Raw genomic sequence first — 20,816 nt, 5'->3', positions numbered from 1 at the left:
TTAGTAACACGAACAAAATGAATCCTTGTTTCCAAGTTATATTTGAAACCAATTTGGGAAAAGACATGGCTGTTTAGGTGGCTGAAACCAACATTAACTGAGTAAATTATTATTATTAAAATAATATTATTTTATTTTGTTTCCTTAAAAAAGTTTTCGAGATATTCACCTAACTAAGTTTATATTTACTTGATAAAATTAATCAAATTATCACCGTATTAATATCTTTTAAAATTCAATTAAAATTAAACTTTAAATCATAAATTTTATGAGTTAATTCATAGAATAAAATCAAGTTTAATAACTTTCAATAGAATATGTATAACACAATCTATATATATCCAAAAGAAAAAAAATTGTCTTTAAAAACTATTTCCCAACCCACCCCGACAAGTTAACAAGCATAGATAACAAACCTGTGGAAAAAATGCAAACCCTTGCTTCTTTCAAGTACTATACCTCAGTACTTTCTTGGCAACTCCTTTTTCCTTGTGACCCTATATGGTGTCTTAATCTTCCAAAGTCCTCGTACACTATAAACACCACCTTTCTTTCCCTCCTCCATCTCTCTCTAGAACCCCAGAGAACCCATAAGGCAAAAACACTCTTCTTAGCAGAGAAGGGACTCAAGAGGCCAAACAAACCCACAGCCCCATTTGCATACATTGTTCTTTTTCACAGGTACAACCCTCCCCCTCCCTGCTCCTCTGATTTTCTTGTATTATTGTTTTTGAATGTATTTATGCATGCTTATTGTACATTATCTGTACATACTCAGTCATACACTACAGATACGTCTATACATACGCATATAGGGTGACTTTTGAGCGTGGGAGATGGTAAAGTTTGTGCATTGGAGTATTTTGAATTCTGGGTCATTTAGATTTTTGTGTTTCTATGCTTTTTGTTTCAATTACAGCTTAATTCTTCGCTTTGTTTTTCATTGATTGCATAAAGCTCTTGTCTTTTTATGTATGGGGCTGTTTGGTTACTGAGAAAACTCAGAAACAGATGTGTTTTACTATTCCAATTGCTTAATTATGCATGTAACGTTTATTAGAGCCTTTGTGGGTTGCTTATGGAAAATGGAGTGAAGCAAATTTATTTATTTTTATGTACGTGGCTGTTTGGTTTCTGAATAAAGACAGAGCAAATTGGCTTCTAGCATTGTGCATTTCATGATAAAGTTTTATTTTATGTAATTGAATTTGGTTGCATTATTAACAGTTATATGTGTGGTTGTGACTTTTATTAGAACTTTTGGAGGTTGCATATGGAAATTGGAGTGAAGAAGACAGTTTTTTCACCTAAAGCTATCATACACCAAAAGTTTGCGAACAAGGCATGCTATACGGTCGAGGAGGTAAAGGAGGAGTCAGCTAAGAATGGATGCCCAGGATTGGCAATTCCTCATAAAGGCCCCTCTCTATTTCGGTGCCGGTTAGAACTTCCAGAATTTACTGTTGTTTCTGATATCTGCAGAAAGAAGAAGGATGCCGAGCAGTCTGCTGCTGATTTGGCTTTAAAAAAGGTATGCTTTAGCTTCCTCAGTTTTGTTGGTTATTTCGGCTGCCTGAATGTAGATACTTATTCTGTGTGACTATGTGAGGAGATTAAGCTGTTCTTTGGACAATGCAATTGCTTATAGAGAAGCAATTGTATTTTTACACATTTGCTCTTTTATTCATCATGTTTTCTTTGAGATTAATTTATCATGCAGTTTTCAGCTTTTCTTCTGCTATAGTTTAGTTCATTAATCTGAAGACAGATGTAGATCTTTCTTTTGTCCCTACCTTCTTTTTTTGGCAATGTAATTTAACTACTTAACTGTTTATTTACTATTTATCCTGCAGCTAGGCAACAATCCCGCAGACGAAAACCCATCTGAAAAGGATCCTTGTGATGCTTTGATTGATCGAATCAAATATCTATTTACAGACGAGGTTGGTAGTTTGTATAGAACTGAATTATATAACAGTTTGTGTTCTACTTGTAATACTTGCAGATCACTTGGTTTTTGCCAGTCATATATATGCAAGGATCCTTGACTTGGTTTGTGCATAATGATGTGCTCTAACCTCTCCTCCTTTACTTTTGTGTCTTTGTTAGTTCCTTTCATCTCTTCATCCACTGAGTGGTCACCTTAGAGCAGCTTTGCAGAGAAAAGGTGGTCTTTATGGTCTGATACCTGCTTCTGTCATTGCTGCCTGTGATACAAAGACAAGTAATCTATGTAAATTACTCAACCCTGAGGTGGAATCAAAACCCTTTTTGGCTTTGTCATCAATTATGAGGGCCATACCAAGATTATCAGGGTCTGTTGTAACATCCAAGGGGCAGCTTTCAATTCAGAAGCAAAATCCATATCCCACTGAGATCATAGAGTCATCAGATATCCAGCAATCTGGTTCCCCAGAAAACATATTAGTTAAAGCAATACAGATCCCGGCTTCATTGGACGAAACTATTCAGCCAGTGACTCTTGATATTTCTTCTTCTGGATATTACCTGGATGTTATTGCACAAAAACTTGGTGTAACAGATGCCAGCAGAGTTTTGCTCTCAAGGTAGGTGGAATTAGTTATAATACAGAAAGCCTGAGATGGTGTATTTTTTCGCCTAAATTGGGTTCCTTATTCCTTACAGATATGACATGATGTGATGTTGTTTTCTTGTTTGGAAGATGTCTTATTCTTCTTTTTGTAGCATCATATTCTGTTTTATCAAATAATTTTTTTTCTTTCCTATCAAACTGGAATAAGAATGACTGTTTTTTGGAACCACTACATAACAGGACTATTGGTAAAGCTTCTTCTGATACAAGATTGTATTTTGCTGCTTCTGAGTCACTTGTGATGGAACTATTGTCAGACCATGGAAATGTGAAAGATTTTCACGTAGGACTTTTGAATGCAAGGGCAAACTACTTCTGTGGTCAAGAAATATATGGTGATGCAATTATGGCATCTGTTGGATACACATGGAGGTCTAAAGAACTTTTCCACGAAGATGTGTCCCTCCAATCATATTACAGGTCTCTTTTGAATTCTTTCCCATGAATCTCTTGGTTTACCATCATTAGTCTTTTCTATCTTCTCTCTGCAATGTTGTTCAAACCTTAGTTTTGATGCAAGCTTGATGTGCTTCGGTAGTACAATGCTTAGTTCATGTTTAATAATGTCACCGAAGGTTAAGCTTTTTGCTGAATTAAAGTTCAAGTTATTCATTCTAATATGATGCCATTTTATTGTTGCATTTTCAATTGCACATAATTTGCTTGATATAATCCATCCATCTTATTCTTCTTCTTCTTCTTTTTAAATTTCTTATATGAAGTTCAATATCAAACTTATTTTTCTCTCACATTATATTTTTGCTGGATATACTACTTTTATTTGTTTTTTTTTTCATAATTGCTTATGTGAAGATGAATACCAAACTTTTTTCTTAATTAATCAACTGTTGTATGGTCTATTACTTAGAATTTAGACCATTTTATTGCTCCATATTAATTATTGTGGCAATGAATGACCCCTACAGTTTATCACCAAAGTTTGCATCTCCTATGCGATGCACACACTGTTCCATAATGTACTTTAATACACTAAGCCTTCAACAATTCATTATTTAATCAATTTAGATTGGCTTATTCAGGATGCTTGTAAGCAAGATACCTAGTGGAAATTACAAGTTGTCTCGAGAAGCAATACTTGCTGCAGAGTTGCCCTCCGTATTCACTACAAAAACAAATTGGAGGGGTTCCTTCCCAAGGGAAATCCTATGCACATTCTGCCGTCAGCACCAGCTATCTGAACCTATCTTCTCCACTACAAGTATTCCTTTAAAGGCATCATGCAAGTTACCAAGATCACAGAAGAAGTTGAAGGTTACTGAGGCAGCTGAACTAGCAACTGAATACACTAATGGAGAAAGTTTAAATGCTGGTGATGGAGAATCAGTAGGACTGGAAAGCAGCTTTAGGTGCACAGTAAAAGTATTTTCCAAGGGTAAGGATTTGATCATAGAGTGTTCCCCTAAGGAGATTTATAAGAAGCAAACTGATGCTATCCAGAGTGCTTCTCTGAAAGTTCTCTCATGGTTAAATGCATATTTCAAGGACCTTGGCATGCCTTTGGAGAAGCTAAATTGCTCTGCTGCTGCCCTCGACATTAGCTTATCTTCTGAAAACTTTCTTAAAGAGTTTGCTTTATGCCAATCTCTTCATAATGTTCAGCAAAGTTGGTGTCAAGGATCCAAATTACCTGAATCAAAAAGAACTAATATGGAATATACTTTGTCAGGACAAGATGTTTGCTTACCAAACATTGAAGGCTCATATTCCGGTGTCTGTTCCTCCAATGGATCCTTGTTGTGTATAAGTTACTCTGTGTCCTTGGTGACAGAAGGTGGACATACAAAAGAGCTTATTGAAAGTAAAGATGAATTTGAGTTTGAGATAGGGAATGGAACAGTGGTTTCCACTCTTGAAGGAGTTGTGACACAAATGTCAGTTGGCCAGTGTGCTCATTTCAACATGAATTTGCCCCCTCAAGAGTTCATTTTAGCTGCAGTTGATGATCCTGCAAGGATTCGTTCATTGTTATCCTCAGGTAATTATGTGCTTCTTGACATCTGATTGATGATTTTTGCAACCTTGGTTTTGATTTATTGGTTTCTATTTTCAACCTAGATCAAAACATAGCTAACCTAGTTAATGTACTGAATCAAGACATGGCTGACTAAATTGATTTACTTTCCTAAAACTTTGGATTTCCCAATAAGGAAGCAGATCTTATCCATTTCTTTATTTATCTTTGGTTTTGGAGATTGAGATTGTTGCTTTTTATTAATTCTTGAGATGAATTGCTCTTTTTGTTGTTAATTATTTCTTCTTATAATGACAACCATTTATGACATGAAGGGAACAACGAGCATGATTTGTTTCTCCCATAATTATTAGAAACAGAACTGACTTACTATATAATGGAATTTATGTTATATGGCAACCTGTACTTGTACTCTTTGAAGATGAAAAATCTTAGTTTATGACATAAATTTAGTTTAACAATTGGATCTGACATCTAACTTATTCTGAAATGATCTTCTGTGTTCCTGTTTTGGCAGAAGTTTGCTGCTTAGAATACCATGTAACCTTGTTGCGAGTGACAGAACCACCAGAAGAAAGAATGGAGCAGGCTCTTTTCAGCCCTCCGCTCTCCAAGCAACGGGTGGAATATGCTGTGCAGCATATTAAAAAATCCAGTGCTACAACTTTGGTACATATTTTGTATTTCTTATTTAACAGTTAACAACAGAAAGTTGAGTTTGCAATTTTTATCACTCACCATTATCATCTTCTTTGTCTCCGACTTTTTTTTTTTTTTTTTTCAGGTTGACTTCGGATGTGGCTCTGGAAGTTTATTGGATTCTTTGTTAGATTACCCAACTTCACTAGAAAAGATTGTTGGTGCTGACTTATCAAAGAAGAGTCTTAGCCGTGCTGCAAAGGTCTGAATCATTTCTGAGCAATGTTTCTCCGCTATGCTCTATGCTCTTTATTTGTTTGTTAGCTACACGCTTGAATTAGTCACATGTCTTGGGTATTGTTAATTATGCAGATACTGCATGCCAAACTGAGTGCAAAGTCAGATACAGGCATCAAATCTGCTATTCTTTATGATGGTTCCATCACAGAGTTTGATCCTCGATTGTGTGGATTTGATATTGGCACTTGCTTAGAGGTATTTACCTTCCTCCTGTGGTACATTTCTTGCTAGGTTGGAGCTCTTGGGTTAGCATGCCAGTTTGATCTTTCTTTTTTGTTTCTTTGGCTGGAATATCATACAATGGTGGCAGTATCTATCAACAAATATGTTTTGCTTGGCGTTTGATTTTTTGCATATTACATAATTTTGAACATTTAGAAAGGGAGTTCATGTGTGCCTTTGATCATGCTATGTTTTGGATTCCCAGAATTTTTGGGGTCATTGACATGTTTTATCTATTTATTATTGTGCCAGTCTACAACCTCCCTTTGAATGTTGGGAGAGCTCAAATGTGCCTTACAAAATTAACTTATATTAGCATTTTGAAAATTGATTAGCCCTATGTTGCCTCTAGTTGTGCCAAATTCTTATTCTACCTATGTTAATAGTATCTCCTTGCTGTGATAATTTTAGTTTTTGCATGTGTAATTGTACTGCCACAAACTTTTAGCATCATTAAAGACGTAGTTTCTATAAATCAATGAACTGGTTTCCATCTCCTCTGATTTTCTTATTTTCACCTGATGTCTTTGAGCTTATAGGTAATTGAGCATATGGAGGAGGAACAGGCCTGTCTTTTTGGTGACATTGCATTGAGTTTTTTTCGACCAAAGGTTCTTATAGTTTCCACCCCAAATTACGAATACAACGTGATTCTACAAGGATCCAGTCCCACAACTCAAGAAGAAGATCCAGAGGAGAAAAGGCAGTCACAGTCATGTAAATTTCGCAACCATGACCACAAGTTTGAGTGGACAAGAGAGCAGTTCAACCATTGGGCATCAGGTCTAGCCAAGAGGCACCATTACAGTGTCGAGTTCAGTGGGGTTGGTGGTTCTGGTGATGTGGAACCAGGCTTTGCATCGCAAATTGCTGTCTTTAAACAGGAGAGCCTACTTGATGAAGATGATCTTCCAACACAAGAAAATTCCTCTGAGCATTGCAAAGTTATATGGGAGTGGAGCTGCGATGATAGATCGGTACCCTCTTCGACAAGAAACTAATTTTAGCGTTTCTAAACCACACCCAGACAAAGATATTAGTTAATTAGTACAGCCCTGTACTGATATATTACATTATTTCTAGGAAGGAGAAAGCATCTAACAGAATTAGGCAAGTGCAGGCTCAGAAAGGATGCATTTTTTCTTGCCGCTGGGCCAAATATTTTGGCAGGGAAATGAAGGGATTGCATGTTCTTATTCATTCAAAGACCCCATGCCATTTATGAATACTGAGAGAATTCCTGCCTAATTAATACAAGTCTATTTTGATCATCTATATGTATTTATGCTAGTTTTTTTTTTTTTGTTTACATGCAAAATCATTTACCTCATCAGATTCATATTCATATCTTATTGTTTTGGATTTTTTTTTTAAAATAAAATAATAAAAAGGATAAATCATAGGGATTTTCAGAATAGTTATTAAACTCGCCGATCAGTGGGTTGATTTTGACAAATTCACCATCTAAGCTTGATTTAGGCTTGTTTTTAAGTGTTTTTTTGGGCTTTGGGGCTGGGGTTCAACTTATTTTTTATGAAAATTTGAATTTGTTTTTTCTTTTAAATTAATGTGACGTTTAAAAAATATATTTAAAAATAAAAAAAATATTATTTAATGTATTTCGTAAAAAAACATTCTATAAAAACCATTATTATATTTTCAAATATCTTTTAAGTTGAATTGATTTTTTATATTAGTTTATGAATTTTTAAATTAATGAATTAATCTTGATTAATTTTATTAAACTCCATCTAGATTGATTTTGTTAAACTTATTTAAAATTCTAATCAAGTTAATTTTAAAGAATTTTTTTCTACATAAATAAAAAAAATTATATACTCAGTTGATTTCCAGTAATTTATTTAGGATTAGACCCTGGAAATATTACTATCAAGCAAATTTTTTTTCTTAACTTTAAAAAATATTCAATCTCTAAAAAGAAAAAGTAAAGAAATAAAAAGAGAGAGTGATTTTAGAAAAATAAAATAAAATTTACACAAACACACGTGCAAAACGCCACACGTGCGAATTCCAACGGCTAGTTATTATAAAACGGCTAGTCTTTTCTGTTTTCACATTTTCACCTTCCCTTTTGCTTCCCTCAATCATCACACCTCTCTATGATTTCTCTCCTCTCTCAATAAAAATTTTCCTTCACTTTCTCTCTAACCAAGCAAAAAACGAACCTCCTATCACTCCCTTCACGAAAAACCCAATTCTTTGAGTTCTTTTCTTATATTACTTTCTTGAAAAAATTCAAGAAAAATTAAAGGTCTTAAAGAAACTTTCTATTGAAAATGTGGTCTAATAACAACAACGACAAGAATTCTCCGGCAAAGGGATTCTGGACACCGCCGGCGTCATGGAGGTCTCAACATTCTCCGGCGGTTGCCATGATGCCAATGTCAGAGAGGAAAGAAAGGGTGTCTTCTCCTAGTTGTAAACGTGATATTTTTCATGTTATTCATAAAGTCCCTGCCGGTGATTCTCCTTATGTCAGAGCCAAACATGTCCAGGTAATAACTTTTAAGGGTTCTTTTGTTGTTTGGATTAATGGTTTTTATGGGGTTTTTGAAGAAGTTTTAGTCTTGGCAGGTTTTGAGTTTAGTTTCAATCCTTGTTTCATATGTTGTTTTAGTTGGAAAATACTTGGGTTCTTGAAGAGTATTAGTTATCTAGTGGTAGTTAAGGTTCATGAATTTTTGTGGGTTCTTCTTCCTTTTTTATGTTTTTTTTCCTATTCTATGTTTACTTGCAAATTATCTGTTTGGTTGAAATTGAGAGAGGAGATTAAACTGTGGATTTATGTCTGTTTTTGGTTAATTAATAATTGAAATGCCAAATTATCCCATAAGTTGATTTTAATCTCTTTTTTTTGGAGAACTTCTTTTGAAATTTCTGGTTCTTGAAACTTAAATGTGATCTGTCTTGTGAATTTCTAGGTTTGGATAATACAGGTTAGAATGAGATTTGACATATCATGTCTCCCCATTGATTTCTAGGAGAATAGAACTTTTATTTGCATGAAAAATCACTCGATTTCACATGGTAACTGCTGCAAGGTAAGAAATGTGAGAAAAGGAAAAGGGAATTGAAATAAATAGAGTCATGCATTAGACATTGTCACTTGATAAGGGGAATTAAGGCACTGAAGTAGTAAAGAGTAATACAATTAGCTTATACCACTATGAGCTGTAAGATTATTTATTAGTTTCCTTGGGAAAGAATAAGGTTAATTTGTTGTTTTAACTCTTCATGTATTCACATTTCATTACAGTTTTTGACATTCCATTTTAGGCTCCTGGATATCTTGACTGTTTAAAGAGGACTCACTAATGGATGATTTTTGGAACTTAATTGGATATATTAATTTTCGGGTTCAGATCCTGTGTTTGTGTTTGATTTTGATAGTTGAATCTTTAATTACAGTTAATAGAGAAGGATCCAAGCAAGGCTGTTTCCCTATTCTGGGCTGCTATCAATTCTGGGGATCGAGTTGATAGTGCCTTGAAAGACATGGCAGTGGTGATGAAGCAATTGGATCGAGCTGATGAGGCAATTGAGGCGGTCAAATCCTTTCGTCATCTCTGTCCCTATGATTCCCAGGAATCTATTGACAATGTGCTAGTTGAACTCTACAAGGTGAAATGCTACTTTTTCCATCTTTGCAAACTTTAGTATTTTGGCAATAATTGACCCTGATGATCTGGTAATGTGATTTCTCCATTAGCATATTGACATTTCATAAGGAAAATCTATGTAAAGAACCATCTTAGATCATTTATGAGCTGTCTTCTTGGGAAAGCATCCTTGCAAGGTTTACTAGTTTTCTGCACTAATGTCAAACAAAATGGAACTCATTCAGTTTGAAATGTAGTTAAGGTCTGAAATTTTCTTCTACATCAGGCTTTTTAATGAATGCAAAGGCGTCCACATTTCATAGGTAGTGCAGGTCAAGCTGTTTTTTTTTTTTAGATGGTAAAGATAATAATTATTTTCACTAAGAGACCTAACAGATATTGTTGAGTTAGAAGCATGCATTTACGATGTGTGTGGCCAAATAATTTTCTGTTTGTTTTGAGGAATCTGGTTAGCTCATCCATTTAGCTCACTGAGGCTGTTGTCACAATATATTGGATTGTGAAGCATGTTTATATCTCGAGATTTCTCTTCTTTTGCAGAGATCTGGAAGGATTGAAGAAGAGATCGAAATGCTTCAACGCAAACTGAAGAACATAGAAGAGGGTATTGCTTTTTCTGGCAAGAAGACAAAGACTGCCAGATCCCAAGGGAGGAAGATTCAAATAACTGTTGAACAAGAAAGATCAAGGTGATCCCACTTGTTTTGCTTCTTTCCTATTTATACTGTATACCTTTGGTTGTTATTTGATTTTAACTGATGCAGGATATTAGGGAATTTGGCGTGGGCTTGCTTACAGCATCACGATTATGGTTTGGCTGAACAATATTACAGGTAAACTATTTTTCTGCGTTGGAAGATAGACCTAGACATGAAAATGGCGATCTTCTTCATGAAATAAAATTTGATTTTCAGGAAAGGTATAGCTTTGGAGCCAGATCAGAACAAGCAGTGCAACTTGGCTATCTGCTTGATGCACATGAACAGAATTCCAGAAGCAAAATCTCTGCTTCTAACCGTAAAAGCTTCATCTGGAAGTAAACCAATGGATGATTCCTATGCTAAATCTTTCGAGCGTGCTTGTCAAATCCTGACTGAATTAGAGTCACTTTTGATAGTTAAACCAACCGAAGAAGAGGTTGCTAGCTCCCGGAATGGAGATGTTTCGGGATTTGTGGACTCTAGAAAGTGCACAGGTGCAGTTAAACCAACCGAACAAGATGAAAAAGTTCACCAAAGGTCTTTGGCATTGCCTACCACCAGAAATTTGAAAGAGGTGACCAGCTCCCGGAATGGAGATGTTTCCGGATTCGTGGACTCTAGAAAGTGCACAGGCGTATTTAATGAAGATAGAGTGCTGTCAGATGAACATAATAGAAGATCTTATTGGCAGAATCACTCTGAGAATGAGAAAAACTTCTTTGCATCCAATAATAGGAGCTCTCAATTTATATCATTTGGACTGATAGGTGGTCCACAGTCTTCTCCACAAACTGCAGTTGACAATAGCTGGAGGAGAGATTCTAGTTTTGCAAGCCCAGGTGAAAGGCTTGGTTTTGCCAGAAAAATGAAGGATTACCGGTTTAGTTTTGCTGAAATAGGCCCATGTTCAGAACAGAAGAAGACATTTACATCTCCAGCCATACATACACAACCAAGAAGATGTTGCAATCCGGAATCCGGAAAAGGAGATCAGAGAAGGGTAAGGTGGGGAGAGGATACAGCTGAGACAGAAAAAGAGAATGCAATCCGGAATCTCTCTGGAGAACTATTTGACTTAACTGATAATCATACAAGCTGGAAAAGAAATGTTCAGGAAAATGGTCGCCAAAGGAAATCTGCAACAGAAGACAATGCATGGGTATCAAAAGCCTCCACTGATTGTGACTGGGATCAATCAGCAGAAACTGCTGGAAATAAATATCTTGGAAAGGACAGCTCACTCAAATCTCATCACAAGAGTTGGGCAGATATGGTTGAAGAAGAAGAAGAAGAACTGGACCCGTTAACTACAGACCTTGGCCAGAGTTTCCATAGTTGGAATTATGAAGAAGCATGCAGTGATGAAAATCTAAATGTCAACACATTTCATCAGAATTCTTACCAAGAGAATCAGCTAGGAACTATTTGTCGAAAACTTGAAGCAGCTGATCTTCAAGATGGCTATGGTACATCCATGAATGCAGTTTCATCAAGGAATTCCACAGCGCGACGCTCACTGTCTTACGAATCTGCAGAGGATGTGAATACAAAGAGGAGAAACAGGTTGCAGGTTTTCCGAGACATAACTCCTACTCCAGATAGTCCATGAGCTTGAATCAAAATACGTCAGAAGTGGATATAATTCAGTGATGTTTGAGAGTTTTTGAACTGCACTGATCAAAATCATGTAATATGGAGTGGAGTGTCTATCTTTTTTCTATCTCAAATTTTTTCTGCTTGGCTCATACTGTTGCATCAAGCATTGTGATGTCTTTTTTAGACTTTCTTCCCGCCTTCATTGTTTCCTTGTATAGTGTATCCATGTCACTCATCAATCATATGATATTAAACACCAAACTTTTAGTTCTGATTAGTTGGTTAGTTGCAGATCTCGTATGACTAGGCTATGTAGATAATTTTGTAGAAATATTTATGTAGCTATTTATGATAGAACTATATCTAAAGAATGTGAGATTTGCATCAATAACTTTTTGATTTTATAGTTGTATTATATTTATATTTGGTCAAGAGAAAAATCGTTAATTGATTGAAATTTTTTAAAAAAATTAGATTTAATTTCCGTCAAAAGAAAAATCGATTGATCATAACTAGTCGAAATTTTTTAAAAATTTTAAATTAGATTTTGAAGGTGCTAATTATGCTAATTTTATTGCTTTTCTCTTTATTTTTAAATTTTCTAATTTATTTAAATTTTTTATTATGTTTTTCCTTTCTCATTCAAACTTTTAGTTTCTTATCTTGTTTATGTAAATTATTTTGGGTTTATTAAAGAAATTAATAGAGAAACTACTTGCAATAAAAAACTTTTAAATTAAATTTTTTATGTAATGTTTTTTTTCAATAAAATTCTATATTACTTATTTATTATTATCTTCCTTGTATTGTTTTTATCTTTGTCAATCTTCATATAAATTATAAAATATAAATTAAAAAATAGGTAGTGATATTTTATCTTGAGAAGAAATTCTAATAGAATTAATAACATGATAATTATATATTTTTTTTCCCTTTGACTTAAGCATTGATTCATTCACAGGAACAAAATATATATTTTTAAACTTTTCTCTTGGATTTAATCCCAATATAGGAACATGCTATAACCTAGTCCAAGGGTGAAAATAAAAACCCAATATTTAGAGGAAGAAACAAAAAAGATAGAACTTTGGAGGGCCAACAATATAAATTCAACATTTCAAACAACCAATATGCAACTCCAACTGAAAAAGTGAAAAATCCAATTTCTTTTTCTTTTTGTGAAGTCAACTTTTTTCTTTCAAGAAAACTCAAACAACAAAAATCACTCTTCTTCATTGACCGGCTCTCTTATTTACAGACACTTAACTAAAAACAAGCAGCAGCAGCACCGCCGCCGTCACAACTCTTCATTAACTATCACCACCATCTTTCTCAATTACAAGGTAACTCAATAACAATCTCCTCCATTTTTCTTTTATAAAGTTCCCATCTTTAATTTCTCACTTTATACTCTAAAGTTCTACATTGTGATAAAGTTTGTAACTTCATACTAAAATTTTCATTTCTCATTATGTCCTTTATCGTGATTAATCTGATTGATTGAAGGTGATTAATGGATTCCCAGCTTCTGTTACTTAACAAGAACAACACTTTAACAAAGCTTCCACAATTCAGTTTCTTTGCTTCTCCAAAACCCAGATACAACCCATCTTCTAATTTCTTGGGTATGTATTCCATTTAAAAAGTTTCAATTTTGCTTGTTTTTTATTCTTCTTGTTATTGTTAATTTGATGGGTTATTTTTCTTCCCTGTTGTTGTTGAAGGGTTTAAGTTGAAGAGAGTAATGTGTGCAATGAAGTCTTATAGGTTGTCAGAACTTAATAATTCAGAGGTTGAGAGTTTGAAAGCTCGGCCTCGTATTGATTTTTCTTCCATTTTTGGAATTGTAAGTGACCCTTTTTGTTTTGTTTTGTTTTGAAAAAGGGTGTATTTTTTGTTTCTTTAAATTTAAGATTGTTGTATGGAAGTTCTGTTAAGCTAATTTTTTGTTGGTTTTTAGGTTAATCCTATTGTTGATGATGTTCGTCAAAGAGGTGATGCTGCAGTTAAAGAGTTAGTGATTCTTTAATTAGTACTTTATCTTTATTGTTTTACCATTGAGCTATTTTTAGTAAAGAGGCTTTGTTTATATGTTCTTTGTAGTTATACTTCAAGATTTGACAAAGTCAAATTAGACAAGATCGTCGAGAATGTTTCTGAGCTTCCTGATCCGGAGGTGAAATCCAAAAACATATCTTTTAGTAAAAGAAATTCCTTGCACTTCTTATTTTATCTGTTCAGTGATTTGTATGGTTTGCTATTTTTGGTCCAAATGTTACTTCAAACATTCCATCTTTTGGCTTTTGCTGTATTGCAGCTTGATGCAGCTGTTAAAGAAGCATTTGATGTGGCGTATAACAACATATATGCATTTCATCTTGCTCAAAAATCAGCTGAAAAAAGTGTGGAAAACATGAAGGTATGTCAATACTAGAGATTTGTTCTTGCTTTACTGCATATTGTGTTGATACAAAGCTTAGAACACCTCAAAATATTTTAGGGTGTTATTTGCAAACGCGCGGCGCGAAGCATTAGTTCTGTAGGTCTTTATGTACCAGGGGGGACTGCAGTTTTGCCATCCACAGCTCTGATGCTTGCTATTGTAAGTTGATTGCATTGTGTATCAAATTATTTTGGCTGGTTCAAGTTCAAATCTTTATTATGATTGCCACATTCTGGTTAAGTTTGTTTGGTTGACAGTTTAGTTTGTTTTGTAAACCAGCCTGCACAAATTGCTGGGTGTAAAACTGTTGTCCTTGCGACTCCCCCAGCTCAGGATGGCAGCATATGCAAGGTTTTTTTTTTTTTTTTGCTTTTGAAATGTTATATGCTTACAAAGCATGCACTCAATGAGATGGTCTTCTGTAGGAGGTACTGTATTGTGCCAAGAAGGCTGGTGTCACTCACATCCTTAAAGCTGGTGGAGCTCAGGTTAGAAAACAAACTTGTGATCATTTCTTTTGTGCACTTGGCACAATTATCTTTATTGTATTCATGTTCCTATTGGTCTTATGAACTTTTGATTTCTAGGCCATATCTGCAATGGCTTGGGGAACAGAATCCTGCCCTAAGGTATTTACTTCTCATCATCTTATTTCCCAATTGTTAGTAGCTGAAGCTGATAATAAGAACATATAATCCTTTTATTGGTCCTCTGTGGTCTTTATTCTTGTGTTTTGCATTTTCTGTTTGCTAACCAGATTATGTTGTTTACTATGGAATTGATAAACAAAAAAGCTTATTTTGTTTTCCATCTCAAATGCTAAATGTATGCTCTTTAGGTGGTCCTGCATATATTGGGTTTCTCTCTTTACCTCACTGTAATTCTCTCAAATTTATGTTAAAAATCTTGTTGAGAAATCAGCAAAGATAGTTTTGTTGATAATTTTTCAAATGAGAAAGTCAACTTTCAAACAAGTTTTGTATTAACACAAGATATAGCAAGCTTCTATATTTAGAAGCTTTTTAGTTACTCTAGAGATCTAATTCTTTACTAGTTGTAATGAGCTAGCTTTTTTGGGTTGAAATTTGTAGGTTGCGAAGATTTTTGGACCAGGAAATCAGTATGTGACAGCTGCAAAAATGATTCTCCAAGTATGGATACTCTCACCAATAGAAGTTATTGAAGTCTATTAGTCTAAGTTACTCTATCTCTTTCTCTGTCTGGCTAGAAAATGCTGGTCTTTTTTCCAATTTGACTCCTTGTTTTTTCTTTTATTTACATAACAGAACAGTGAAGCAATGATTTCAATTGACATGCCAGCTGGGCCTTCTGAAGTTTTAGTCATTGCTGACAGATATGCTAGTCCTGTTCATATAGCTGCAGATTTACTATCCCAGGTGCTTAGCACTTTTCCTTTTAGTATATATATATATATATATATATATATTCATATTCATGTTATGTGGGTGGCACATATATTTCATCTGCATATAATCCTCCCTCGTTAATGAAATCTACATTGTGATAGATTTGTATGGAAAGCAGAAGAAAGCAAAATTATTTTGCCCCCTGAGATAAAGCAGGATAAACTGATATATCAATATGCATTGTCATATACTTAGTTCTATACTACATTATGCAACATGAAAAGATATTTACGATGTGGTATATTTAGTTCTCCTTATAAAAGGTTGAATCTGTGCTCCATATCAGGGCAGTATACTAAAATTTTCACCGTCACATTTTTCAATCATCAATGTAAAAAATTAAATCAAAATTTCCTTTAAGGCCTTTTTCAAAGCCTTGATTTTGTATCAGGGATTAGATGTTTATTGCTTTCATTTATGCCAGAGATTATCTTTTCTGATGTTTTTATTAAATTCTTTGAATTTTCCAGGCTGAACATGGCCCTGACAGTCAGGTTGTTCTTGTAGTTGCTGGGGATGGTGTGGATATGAAAGCCATTGAAGAGGAAATAAGTAAGCAGTGTCAAAGCCTACCAAGAGGTGAATATGCTTCAAAAGCCCTGAGCCACAGTTTCACTGTCTTTGCTCGTGACATGGTTGAGGTCAGTCCACTGTTTGAAAATTCATACCTGGGTATTTGTTGCTTCAATCTATGAAAGTTGCTTTCTCTGCATTTTTAAGATAGTGGGATCTAGAATTATATAGGAAGCAACTGGATAAGTTCTTACTGTCTAATGAATTGTAACATGCAGTTGTTGAATCATAATTATCAAAATCCGCTTGATGCTACTAATTGCAGGCTATGTTGTTAACAAGCATGAAAAATGTTTTTGACAAGCCCAAGTACATTTTCTCCCAGATTGTTCTCATGGATTGTTTGGCATTTTAGGAATTGCTAAAAAATTGTCTTGTTTACTAATAACTTGATAATTGGGTCTTTTAGGCTGTCTCCTTTTCAAACTTGTATGCACCTGAGCATCTGATCATTAATGTAAAAGAAGCAGAAAAGTGGGAGAGCTTTATTGAGAATGCAGGTATGGTCTTTCAATGCTATCTAATATTTCTCTTCAGCTTTTTTGCCATCTTTGTCGACGTTGTTACCATCACCTTTGATCCCACACTCTATGTCTACCTTTGAAAACAAGTGAATGCCCCCAACTGTTTTAAAAGAGAACAAATATATGACACAGCCTTGGATAATTTTCACTGCAGGTTCTGTGTTCCTGGGTCCGTGGACACCAGAGAGTGTTGGGGATTATGCCAGTGGGACAAATCATGTCCTTCCAACATATGGATATGCACGGATGTATGGTGGGGTATCCTTGGACTCTTTCCAGAAATACATGACGGTGCAGTCGTTGACAGAGGAAGGTCTTAGAAAGCTTGGCCCGTATGTGGCAACCATGGCAGAAGTTGAAGGGCTGGACGCCCACAAGAGAGCTGTAACTCTTAGACTTCAGGATATTGAAGCCAGACAGGTTTCCAATACGAGATAGTGTATCGATTAGGCACCTGATCTTCTATATATAATTGTTTTTTGGGGCTAAATTGTTAGCCCACTCGAGTCGACAAAAATCCTCACGTTGTTTTGTCCCTAAGCAGTTTTGGCATGTAATGCAACTTTAACCCTTTGAATCATAAATAAATCTCTTTTGGTTCATGTTCTTAAAAGGAGCATAGAAATTGAATGGTACTATCTGATTTGAGGTCACAAAATGCTGTTTCCTGTTGGTTGACATGCAGATTCTAGTTTGTGGAATGGCAGGGAATGGACTAGCATCTATAGGCCAGTCAAACGAACCCTAAATATCCTAATGTACTCATCCACCTCACAAATGTCAGGAAGAATAAACGGGAAAAACAGAAATGTTTAAATCTATGCCTAATAAAACAGGTGACAACAGTAAGAAGCAAAGACAAGTGCTCAGATGTTGTCCGGAGCCTAACAAGAACATGATTAGAGAAAAGCTACAACCATGCAAGAGATGTCATCCATGCTTCCCCTGGCTAATGCCTCTTCAATCAACTTCTTTGCACCTGTATATAACAGATTGCTAGGGTCATTACTTTATTTCAAGGAAAAACATCACCAATATATTCCTTCTGGTTCTGCTATGCTCCCTCAAATACGCAGCCAAAATGATAACAATGTGCCAAGTTTAGGCAAAGTCAAGCCTTTTTTTAACCTTCAACAAGCCATCACTCCCCAAAGTTATGAATCCAGTATCTTCATCAATATGTTCAATCATTATATCTGGTTCTGAAGTAATATGCTCTTTTAATCTCCCATCACCGAAAGCCCTTGCCATCTCTAACTGCTCGTCCACACGCGGCACCTTGCCTGAATCAATCATGGATTAATTGTATGCAGAAAGGAAAGGAGCTACCTACGCTTTCAATCCTCAGAAGAAAGGAGAATTGTGTGCATCTGGCGCTTCGTACACAAATTCACCCTTGCTTTCAACATGTTCTTTCTCCTTCTGGGGATCATGATCTACTGAGATTTGTGTTGCCTCACCATTTCTGCATAAGATGGCCCGAGAATCACCAACAATGGCCACGATTAACTTCTCTTTATCAACTAGTATTGCTGTAACTGCTGTTGACTACTCTCCTCGAGAACCAACTATTCTATCCAAAATCTCATTATCAGTAACCTTATACGTCCTCTTATTGCTCACTTCAGGTTTTCCCAGAAATCAGGCTGAAAATGAAAAAAAAAAAAAAGGAATTTCTTGTCCAAAAGTTCTTATAAACCAAGAATATAGCAGCGAAGGCATCGCATAAAGCCCTAACTCATGGCCATTGATTTTCCTATTTTCTGCCACTACATAATCTTCCATTCCATGGCCCAATTTTCCTCGGACCATATGGTGTCCATGGATGACATTCTGACGAGGAGGTTCCGCCTCTTCATCATTTTCATCGTTAGTGGAAGAATCATATCCACTGTCCTCCTTGAGTCACACGTAGATATCAGAAATGATCAGATTACAACATCCATTGAGCAGAAAATAGATATCAGAAATCCCTATTTCTAATCCTGCAAAATGATTCAGCTAGTCCTTCCTTAACGACAAAGGAAGTTTAGAATTCAGGAAACAAAAGAATGTCAAAGTTTTGCTCTACATGGGACTTACAGGATCCCTTCCTTGAGCACATAAGGAAGAACAGTAAACTCATATATTACCAACATTCCTTAAGATAACTACCATGGGACTTGCACTCCAGGGTTGTGTTTGGTTAGTCTCATATATATAAAAACGATATAAACATGTTAATTGAAAAGACAAACATATACATATAATAAATTTATTGATAGTTTTAATATGAATTTCTATACTTTCATTCATACATGTTCCTTTGGGTCTCTGATTTTCGATTCCAACAATCTAGGCCTCCATGCTTGGTTTGGGGACATGCTAAATATCATAAAAGAGAAGCAAATGTAAGCGCTAGTAAGATAACAAGCAAGCTGGATGGCATACCTTCATGGTGTTCAAATATTTGATGATAGCTATAGCTTGACCTTCTTCACATTCGTTAAAGAGTATAGCTGCTGCTAATTCAAGCAGGCATAATAACATGGTGATCATGTTTTATACAAGCTTGGTACCTCTACAACATGCAGTCACAAAGAGTAAGAATAGGATACAAGTATCTACACTTTTGGTAAATTTTAATTTTGTGTGTTTATTTGTGATTGAATTTATATTAGTTATACAACATAATCTATCATTTAACTCGGTTTAAAGCTTAATTAAGTTATAGATTGGTAGGTTAACTTGGAGATTTAAAAAAAAAAATATCTAAAAATATTATTTCAAGATTTTTTTTTAAAATTTAAAACAACATCATTTTAATAAAAAAAAAAACTCCTAAGCATGAGAGGGAATCAAGAACATACCAAACTACATATCTATATTGCCATTCACTAAAATTTGGTAAATGGGTTCATACATGAAAGGGGCTTGTAAAATGAAGTCAGGTGTGGTGGCTAATAAAGAGAGACTAAACACCTTTTAATCCACTTAATACAATTTAACTTAAACCATCATGTAATGAAGCACAAGTGCATACGCACACAAAGACAAGTACAAGACTAATCGAACTCTATTTTCCATTCCTTGTCTAGAACTTTGATTGTTGGAAATTGACTACATTCTTGTCCAACTGGAAAGCCTTTGCAAGAACATCATCAGGGATCTCCGGAATAGTCCCGAACACAGCATTTGCAATGGTGATGACACCTGCGTTTTGGCTGCTCAAGGCTGCTAGGGCAACCGCATTGCTCTTTCCCACGTTTCTTTGAAAGTGAACAAGATTGATAGGGAACACAAAGACATCACCATTCTGTAAGACCTTGGTAATAAGACGGTTTCCAGGGTTAGATGTTACAAATCCAACTTCAAGACTGCCTTCAAGAACTGTCAAGATCTCGGAGGCACGAGGGTGTGTATGTGGAGGGTAATGCCGTATGGTGCGTAGTCAATGCGTGCAACAGAGATACCAAGTGTGTCAAGTCCTGGTATTTGAAATTCATGAATTTATTTTCATAAATTAAGGGTAAATTATATTTTATCATAAAAGTTCGTTTTACATAACTTTTAAATTATAATTTTTAACTTTGAATCATTATCCAAAAGTTATTTTGCAGAAGTAATCTAAGATAAAAATGAGTTTAAATGAATTAAAGTTGGAAATATGTTTGGTAAGAAGAAATGTACTATAAATTATTGTATAGAATCTATAAGTTAAAAGTTAAGATTTTTTACTTTTGATTAAATCAAAATCTTGACTCAATTCTATAACAACATTTTGATTTAAATTGAAAGTTATTTCCAACCAAATATATTTATGACTTTTTTTTATAAAAAAAACTATAAATTAAAAAAAAAACACTTAAATCAATTTGTAAAAGTCATAACAAACATAACCTAAATTCTCTTAAAATATTAATGATACTTTGCAAATACTATGCTTAATAAAAAAACCATGATTTTCAATCTAACTGGTTAAAATTTCACTAAAGAATTGGTTTATAAGAGAGTCAACTAGCAAGTTTTACTGAGTGAATTGGTTCATGCTATAGATAAACACCAACTCTACCTTTTTCATATATTTTTATCATCATTTAATTAAGGAGGCTTTATAATGGCTCTTAATCTTTTACAAAATCATAACCTGAAGCCATTGAATAA

At 34.8% G+C, this 20,816-nt stretch overlaps 4 protein-coding genes and 1 pseudogene across 7 annotated transcripts; 3 read left to right on the top strand and 2 right to left on the bottom strand.

The window, feature by feature from the left end:
- The first annotated feature begins 380 nt into the window (after positions 1–380).
- Positions 381–7,039, top strand: LOC118035900 (small RNA 2'-O-methyltransferase). Of its 3 annotated transcripts, XM_035041573.2 has the most exons (11): positions 381–681; positions 1,256–1,531; positions 1,854–1,943; positions 2,110–2,567; positions 2,795–3,034; positions 3,655–4,007; positions 4,302–4,610; positions 5,125–5,276; positions 5,392–5,508; positions 5,619–5,741; positions 6,308–7,039. In XM_035041573.2, exons 2-11 carry the CDS (start codon positions 1,274–1,276, stop codon positions 6,767–6,769), a joined length of 2,562 nt encoding a protein of 853 aa, XP_034897464.1. In that variant the 5' UTR covers positions 381–681; positions 1,256–1,273; the 3' UTR covers positions 6,770–7,039. The 3 variants fall into 3 exon arrangements, with proteins under 3 accessions (XP_034897464.1, XP_073264109.1, XP_034897462.1); XM_073408008.1 differs by having other exon boundaries at positions 2,918–3,034; positions 3,655–4,610; XM_035041571.2 differs by having other exon boundaries at positions 3,655–4,610.
- Positions 7,040–7,867: 828 nt separating this feature from the next.
- Positions 7,868–12,097, top strand: LOC118035899 (uncharacterized). The gene is made up of 5 exons (XM_035041568.2): positions 7,868–8,284; positions 9,198–9,410; positions 9,950–10,098; positions 10,174–10,242; positions 10,324–12,097. Exons 1-5 carry the CDS (start codon positions 8,066–8,068, stop codon positions 11,717–11,719), a joined length of 2,046 nt encoding a protein of 681 aa, XP_034897459.1. The 5' UTR covers positions 7,868–8,065; the 3' UTR covers positions 11,720–12,097.
- Positions 12,098–12,894: 797 nt separating this feature from the next.
- Positions 12,895–17,286, top strand: LOC118035898 (histidinol dehydrogenase, chloroplastic). Of its 2 annotated transcripts, none has more exons than XM_035041566.2 (15): positions 12,895–13,049; positions 13,213–13,331; positions 13,431–13,552; positions 13,667–13,719; positions 13,810–13,882; positions 14,024–14,125; positions 14,207–14,308; positions 14,429–14,500; positions 14,575–14,637; positions 14,737–14,778; positions 15,241–15,300; positions 15,436–15,546; positions 16,047–16,217; positions 16,559–16,649; positions 16,828–17,286. In XM_035041566.2, the coding sequence occupies exons 2-15, from the start codon at positions 13,220–13,222 to the stop codon at positions 17,109–17,111; spliced, it is 1,458 nt and encodes a 485-aa protein (XP_034897457.1). In that variant the 5' UTR covers positions 12,895–13,049; positions 13,213–13,219; the 3' UTR covers positions 17,112–17,286. The 2 variants fall into 2 exon arrangements, with proteins under 2 accessions (XP_034897457.1, XP_034897458.1); XM_035041567.2 differs by having other exon boundaries at positions 13,021–13,049; positions 13,232–13,331.
- Positions 17,287–17,774: 488 nt separating this feature from the next.
- Positions 17,775–19,202, bottom strand: LOC118035912 (probable protein phosphatase 2C 20). Its single transcript, XM_035041585.1, has 4 exons — positions 19,104–19,202; positions 18,412–18,572; positions 18,068–18,138; positions 17,775–17,956 (listed from the first exon to the last, which is right to left on the bottom strand). Exons 1-4 carry the CDS (start codon positions 19,200–19,202, stop codon positions 17,775–17,777), a joined length of 513 nt encoding a protein of 170 aa, XP_034897476.1.
- Positions 19,203–19,746: 544 nt separating this feature from the next.
- LOC118035897 (putative germin-like protein 2-1) overlaps positions 19,747–20,816 on the bottom strand; it is a 45,490-nt pseudogene continuing 44,420 nt past the window's right edge.

The sequence above is a fragment of the Populus alba genome, chromosome 1 (genome assembly GCF_005239225.2).
Source record: "Populus alba chromosome 1, ASM523922v2, whole genome shotgun sequence".
NCBI lineage: Eukaryota > Viridiplantae > Streptophyta > Magnoliopsida > Malpighiales > Salicaceae > Populus > Populus alba.
This window is presented reverse-complemented; position numbering and strand designations above follow the sequence as displayed.

What these genes read in the sequence shown, in the direction of transcription:
- LOC118035900 (XM_035041571.2), top strand. Translation starts at nt 1,274, where the DNA reads ATGGAAATTGGAGTGAAGAAGACAGTTTTTTCACCTAAAGCTATCATA. An exon ending in AGCAGAGTTTTGCTCTCAAG is followed by an intron (nt 2,568 to 2,794) that starts GTAGGTGGAATT and finishes ACTACATAACAG; the next exon opens with GACTATTGGTAAAGCTTCTT. An exon ending in ATATTGGCACTTGCTTAGAG is followed by an intron (nt 5,742 to 6,307) that starts GTATTTACCTTC and finishes TTGAGCTTATAG; the next exon opens with GTAATTGAGCATATGGAGGA.
- LOC118035899 (XM_035041568.2), top strand. Translation starts at nt 8,066, where the DNA reads ATGTGGTCTAATAACAACAACGACAAGAATTCTCCGGCAAAGGGATTC. An exon ending in TGCTAGTTGAACTCTACAAG is followed by an intron (nt 9,411 to 9,949) that starts GTGAAATGCTAC and finishes CTTCTTTTGCAG; the next exon opens with AGATCTGGAAGGATTGAAGA. An exon ending in TTGGCTGAACAATATTACAG is followed by an intron (nt 10,243 to 10,323) that starts GTAAACTATTTT and finishes TTTGATTTTCAG; the next exon opens with GAAAGGTATAGCTTTGGAGC.
- LOC118035898 (XM_035041566.2), top strand. Translation starts at nt 13,220, where the DNA reads ATGGATTCCCAGCTTCTGTTACTTAACAAGAACAACACTTTAACAAAG. An exon ending in TTTCTTCCATTTTTGGAATT is followed by an intron (nt 13,553 to 13,666) that starts GTAAGTGACCCT and finishes GTTGGTTTTTAG; the next exon opens with GTTAATCCTATTGTTGATGA. An exon ending in CAGCTCTGATGCTTGCTATT is followed by an intron (nt 14,309 to 14,428) that starts GTAAGTTGATTG and finishes TTTGTAAACCAG; the next exon opens with CCTGCACAAATTGCTGGGTG.
- LOC118035912 (XM_035041585.1), bottom strand. Translation starts at nt 19,202, where the DNA reads ATGTTATTATGCCTGCTTGAATTAGCAGCAGCTATACTCTTTAACGAA. An exon ending in AATATTTGAACACCATGAAG is followed by an intron (nt 18,573 to 19,103) that starts GTATGCCATCCA and finishes GTGTGACTCAAG; the next exon opens with GAGGACAGTGGATATGATTC. An exon ending in AGGAAAATCAATGGCCATGA is followed by an intron (nt 18,139 to 18,411) that starts GTTAGGGCTTTA and finishes CATCTTATGCAG; the next exon opens with AAATGGTGAGGCAACACAAA.